The 6,949-nt window shown below is 31.7% G+C and overlaps 1 protein-coding gene across 1 annotated transcript; it reads left to right on the forward strand.

Annotated features, from left to right (window-relative positions):
• The first annotated feature begins 5,393 nt into the window (after positions 1-5,393).
• Positions 5,394-5,915, forward strand: LOC120187644 (zinc finger protein 5-like). Its single transcript, XM_039191317.1, has one exon. It carries the CDS (start codon positions 5,394-5,396, stop codon positions 5,913-5,915), a length of 522 nt encoding a protein of 173 aa, XP_039047248.1.
• The last annotated feature ends 1,034 nt before the right edge of the window (positions 5,916-6,949 follow it).

Genomic DNA, 6,949 nt, shown 5'->3' on the forward strand with positions numbered 1-6,949 from the left:
CTTGTATTCTAGAACTTGTAGAGTAATGCTTGTTGAGACTACATCGATTGATTATGATGGTTTAATGTGATAGGGGCATTAGGATTAAACCAATTTCTTTTCCCATAAAAAATAACCTACCCTTTTATTTATTTTTCCCCTTAATGAACCAATTTGAGCCTTATTCTTTACTTTGTTCACCCAATTCTTAACCTGAGCCTATTTAATTTTTATTTTCCCTCTTTTGTCACCCTTTTCAGGTTAAGGAAAGATTATTCCGTAAAAACATACAAAAGAAAAAAGGAAGTGTTCGGAAAAAAGAAAAAAAGGCAGAAAAATATGCATTATTCGAATAGTGCAGTTTGGTTCGAACAGTGTAGTAGAAATACTAGTTTGGTTCAAACAAAAAAGACATTTGAATAGCAAAAAAATAAAAAATCCAAACAAAGTGCGAAAATAAAGAAAGAGAAGAAGAAGAAAATTTTGATCTTCAATTGTTTCATCCTTCATTTCCTCTCTTTTATTTGTGTTTCCTTTATATTAGAATTGTGGAATAATCTATACTTTGACTTGAATTTTTAACCCATTTTAAGCTTTATCCTACCCGAACCTTAGCCCTGTTACAACCTGTTTAAAGACCCCTTGATTATTGCATCATATTCATACTTAGTAGTGGAGATTAGTTTTAGCTACAAGCCTATGGTAATATGTTGATTAGTTTAGGCCTAAGCGATTTATTAACCCAAAACACTTGAGCGGAATGAGCGAACCAATGTGAGGTACTAAGTCTTGAATTCTTTGTAAATGACGGATGATTGGAATGTCATGATTTGTTTACATTTGATTACTTGTGCCTTGGTTGATTGATCTTAAATTTCTTCATTAACTTGATTTAATTTGTTTAGAAATGTTGGAAATTTTATGAAATAGAAGATGGCAACTTGAGATTTTTGACATGCTTGATGACAAACATTGAATAAGTAAGGGGGGATTTGATTAGTACTTAAATTAGTTAATATTTTGTTGATAATTACTCCTTGATTAGTCGATTAAGTTGTTGATTTGGGCATTTTTGTTCACTTTCTATGCAGGACAGAAGATTCTAGAATGGTGCTAAAAGAGATGAAATTTTGCAATTTTTACATTTTCTACAATCATGGCTGGCTTAGTGGGCATGACTGCGTTTGACATGGCATCAAGTCAGCACATTCTAGAATGTACAGTCAGTATTTTCATAGAGACAAGAGACTCAGTCATACATCTGAAGTTTGAAATCAAGAGTATCTTTTATTTTTAGGATTAAGTTCGAATTTTTTTGAAGACTTATCTATTTGTTATTTCTGCTACATTTTTAGGGTTTTAGGAGAGTATAAATACCCCATTGAGTTGAGCTGAAAAGCATATCTCTTATCTCTCAAATTCTTTTGTTCTTCTCTTTAGTTTTTATAAAATTTCTTTACTTTTTACTTTTCCTTTTTTTCTTTTTCTTTGCAAGTTTTCTATACTTTTAAAATGCTAAGTATGATTTCTACCATCCTTGGCTAAGTTTTTCATAAGCCAAAGACTGAAGCGATGATTTAATTCTGATTGTAAGAATTGAAAATCACCACATACCCTTCGAGTTACATTTTCAATTTTCTGGAATCAAGGATTGGCAATCAGCCATCCTTTTATAATAAAAAAATGTTTTCTTTTGAAAAAGTGCACGTTGAATTGATTACGATTTCGGTTAAGAGTTGGAGGAAGGATCGGCTTGTAGAACATTTGACTTCTTGTGAACACACTTAGCTGCATACCTCTAAGGGAAAATGAAATCGGGTTCAATCTTATTGAGACGTTATAATCCGAGTCAGGATTTTTCAAAACTAAAACAGAGTTGGATTTAACAAACAATTGCCATGGTTAGTCCTCATAAGTAGTGAGATCCAAAGATTGATTTTTAATGATTGGTTAATTGAGAGAAGAATAATTTACAGGGGTTGGGCCTTGTAGGCTGTAACCGACATGAATCCGAATCTAAAATCCTATTCAATGATCGGTTGGAATTGAAGCAAATCTAAAGCCTGAGGCTGGCTTTATTTCATAGTATTTTCATCTTTATTTCTTTAAAATTACTTTCTTCATAAACTATCAACAAATCTCCCCCTTCTTTATTTGTTTTACAATTTTTTGCCAGATCATAATTCAAGAACTAAATAGTCGGCATCTTCCTTAGTCCATGCAGATCAAATTTTACTCTCCCTTTTACTATTTTCTATTTTCTTTTTACTGAGATTAAAGATAGATTATTTGACATAGAAACGAAATGTGTCGTAGCCATATTTTAAAAGATGCACAAATCAACTACACAACTATTGAAAAAAATGATGATTGTTGTGTTTGCATTTGATAAGTTTATAGCATACTTCATAGGCACCAAGGTTATTGTACATACTAATCATTAAGATATTTAGCAGTTTGTGACTAAAAAGGATGCTAAACCTAGACTTATTAGATGGATACTTTTCTTATAATAATTCAACCTAGAGGTTAAGGATAGAAAGGGAATTGAAAACCAATTTGATGATCATCTTAATAGGCTAGAAAACAAGGTTGACTTCGATGAGGAAATAAATATTAATGGGGCATTTTATCTCCTGATTTAAATAGAAAGGGAAAGAAGAAGTTCAAGCATCATGTGGCTTCTACTATTGGGATGAGCCCTATCTATTCAAGCAATGTACCGACCAAATGATTAAGAAGTGTTTCCCAGAAGAAGAAAAGGGAGACATTCTACACCATTGCCTCTCAGCTTCATGTGGATGTCACTTTAGAGGAGAAATGACTACTATAAAGGTCCTAAAATCTGGGTTCTCTTGGTCTACACTAGCAACCCATTTAATTGAGTTTAAGGGTTAAGGGATCCATACATAGTGGGACCCACACCAAACAGTGTATTCTGAACTACTATGAGCACTTCATTCCTTCTCTTCCCCTCTTCTCTCCTCTAGGTAGGATTAGATTTAGAATTTATATAAAAAAGAGATGTTATAATATATATATATATATATATATAAAGTAAAATTTCCTTAAATGGTACATATTTCGACCACATAGGACAAAGGCATATCCTAAAAATGCTCATTTTAGAAGGTATTTCCACATATTCCACTTAGACATAGGACAAAGGCATATCCTAAAAATGATCCTTTTAGAAGGTGTTTCCACATAAACGTACCTTTGGTTACATGACAAGCCATCCGACGATTTTTTCCATGTTGACATTACTCAGAGTCTAAATGAAAGACAAAAAAAAAATAACGAGCGAAAAAACTATATGAATTTTATTAAAAAAGAAACAAGGAATGTGATACATGTCAAAGACATGTAATTACACAATTATATGCCTGTCAACATCAACAACATGTATGTAAAAGTCTTATCTTCAATAACTCAATAAATACATATGTAGAAAATTATATTTAAACATTTTGAAACTTCATATTAAATAATACGTGATTTTTATTATGAAAAAACCCACATTGCTTATATATTGGATTTCAAAGTGCTTAAATATAGATGTCTATGCATGTACTCTTTTAGTGATTGAAAACGAAATATATACATGTATGTCATTGTAGATTAACTTATACTCATGTAATTATGTGTCATTAACATATATTACGTGTGTTATTTATTTTTAAATAAAATCCGTACAATTTTTATTTATTATTTTAACTATGAATGATATTAACTAAAAAAATATTTATCAAATGAGCTATCACGTAAATAAAAACGCATCTGCGTGGAAACGCCCATCGCCCCCTTTAGTTCATTCCTGGGTGAAATGATAGTAAAAGTTATCGACGTAAGCAAAGTCAATCCTGGCATTGTTTATGGGTGGCCAGGGACCACCTTAGGATCCTATGCCTCTCGAAGCAGTTAATAAATGAATTGAATTTTAAGCCAAATCAATCAATTCATTTAAAATTAAACCAACCAACCCACCATAATGCTTCATTACATGACAGCATGCCTCCTTGGAATTCTTCTCCTAAAACCAATCAACTATTTTTTATATTAAATAAAAATCTTATCAAAGCTATGTATAGAGACTTTGAATTCACAACGTAATCTAATTCATATCCCAAAAGTTACCAAGTCTGGTCCAACACATGTGCTTTGATTATGTATAATATTATATTACTTCATTGCTTGATTCGCCTTAACAAAACATATTTATTTGTCGTTTAAATAGTTAGGTCTTTTATAATTTCAAAATTTTATTCTTACGATATTAAGTCCATAAACCATTAAACTAATATCACAAAGAAAGGAAAATATAACTTCTTTCCTTTACAATTTTTATTGATTTATCTCCTACATTTTTAAGAAATAATATGGAGACCAATGCTTTGCAAATTTAAAGCAGCTAGATTAAATTATAAATTATAAAATAATATAGACACTAAGCATATTTAAACCATAATTCTAAAAAGAAATTTGGGTGGAGGGGGAAAACTGCATAGAAGCTTCACAAGTGCTGAATAATCTCACTTTTATGGGAACTCGGAATTGATTAAGCATGTTTATTTGGAGACATGTGGTGGATATACATATTTAATTAAGGGTTTATTATAATTTAATTTGGAAAAGCTTCTGCACATTGCTAATTATATGGTCAATCCACTGACTGAGTGTTAGTTGGTTTAATAAAATAATCATGAATTTGAGGGATTTTAAAGTACAGTTGCAAAGCTTAGGATTAAGCCCTTCTTTCTTTGATTTTTCTAAATTAGGGATTAGTTTAATAATAGCTTTAATAATCTTCTACAAAGTGGAATATTTTTTTCTTTTAAAGAATTCAAAGTGCTACCATTATTGATTGTCTTTTATCTATTTCAAATAAATTCTTTGTTACAAAGTTAAGCATATTTTATCTTCCTCTAATTTAAGCTAAATCATCTGATTATTTCTCAAGTTTAAAATAATATTTAAATAAGGTCATATTATTTTTTAATAGTTTAAGATAATTATAAAGTAATATATGTTCATAAGCTTTTGTAGTCATTGACTACAAACACATACCCATAGACGCAGTTGCTTGAACCAAGACTTCTAGAAAAATAATATTTCCTTTAACCACTAAAATATTCAAGTGTGGTCAGATTATTTATTTTAATGATAATATATAAAATTATGATTTTTTTAATTACAGTAAAAATGAAGATCAAATATTGCTTAGACTTTTCTACTTGTCTGCCGTTATTTTATTCTTGTTTTTCTAGGATGTTCATCTTTACTAATTAATATATTCATGGCATTGAATTGTAGGATACCGTATAATTACTATATAAAGGAAACGCTATACATGGAATCCACAGTCTATTCGTATAGAGACATTTAGTGCCATCTGAATACATTTACACATAGAGATGGCAAAAGATGATTGCAGTGGTGCTTCTAAAACATGTGAGAGTGAAAATGGCTATTCTCAAGCTGGATCCCGTGGCGAGAAGAAGCTTAAGCTGTTCAGTTTCGAGCTTAGCCCGAGGAAGAACGATCGTGTCAATGGTGGCTGCGAAAGCGTGAATTCGAGTACGGATGAGAAGAAATTTGAGTGCCAATACTGCTTTAAGGAATTCTCAAACTCACAGGCGCTGGGAGGGCATCAGAATGCTCACAAGAAAGAGAGGATGAAGAAGAAAAGATTGCAAGTTGAGGCCATGAGAGCAGCCAGCATCTACTCTTATCTTCACCCTTTACAAAACAGCTTTGGTTTTAGCTACCAAAACTCTTCTAAATCACAAATTAGTTTCGAGAAATACCAGCAGGATGCATCTAACCAAATCATCCATTTCCAGCAACATTCACCGGGGTTCACCATAACACCAGCTGACAATCCATCAAAGCAAAGGTGTAAATACTTGGATCTTCATTTGGATCTCAGCTTGTAATCCTCTCTGGAAAACAGACCCTCAGTTGAATTTTATTTGTATTACTATGAATCTTACAGTTGAATTCACCCGCAGCTTGTTAGGAATTCCACCATAGATGAATGGCATGGCACTTGAGTTGATCACACCAAGGTACTACTAGCCCCATACTACTGCATTTGTATGTTATCTTGTACCACAGAAGCAAATTCATCCATTAGGTCGTTTGAAACTGAAAAGAAACATGTACAAAACACACATAGAGGAAGAGAATCTAGCCATTCCCAGGCAAGGATGGACCGATAGGGGTGCCAGGGTGTCCGGTCCACCTCTAGAAATTTCAATTTCTCTTATATATTAGATTCTTTTTGTATTTCTATTGATTATTTAATTTTACATCCTTCTAATTTTTAATATAAATTCATGTGTCTATCTCTGTTATCTGCTAATTTGGATATTTAGGAAGGTAGAGTTTGTGTATATTTTGATTTATGTTGTTCAAGGAAGATGAAATAGCCATTCCCAAATACATTACGTCTCATACTTCCTTCAAATGACTTGGTAAGAAGATGAATAAGAAAAATTTTACACTGCGAGTTAGTACCTATTGTCATAACCAATTTTTTGAAAAACAATTAAAATATTATTTTAAAAAGTAATTATGACTTTATTTTGAAATTTTGGTGATTTTGAATTGATTGGAATTAAATTGGATATGAGTCGTCATCGACCTTTGGGCTAGTTAGGTCGAGTACCTAAAAACGTCCTTTAAAACAATTTTAGGAAAAACCGTTTTTAAGACAAAAATCGGTATGCGTTATCAAATATTCATTTTAACGGGTTCGAGAGTCGGTTACACGTGGGGAAGAATTAGCACCCCCACAATGTCCAAAATTGGTACTGTGTTGCTTACACGTTATCGTAATAGTGGAAATCATAGATCAAAAATAAAGTTAAAATATGACCAATTTATTAAAGTTTGACTAATTTACTTCGAGTTGATTATTAATTCGAGAAGAAATCACGAGATTTACACATCCTCCAATGCGAAGGTT

This window comes from Hibiscus syriacus, unplaced genomic scaffold (assembly GCF_006381635.1).
Source record: "Hibiscus syriacus cultivar Baekdansim isolate YM2019G1 unplaced genomic scaffold, ASM638163v2 tig00113725_pilon, whole genome shotgun sequence".
Lineage (NCBI taxonomy): Eukaryota > Viridiplantae > Streptophyta > Magnoliopsida > Malvales > Malvaceae > Hibiscus > Hibiscus syriacus.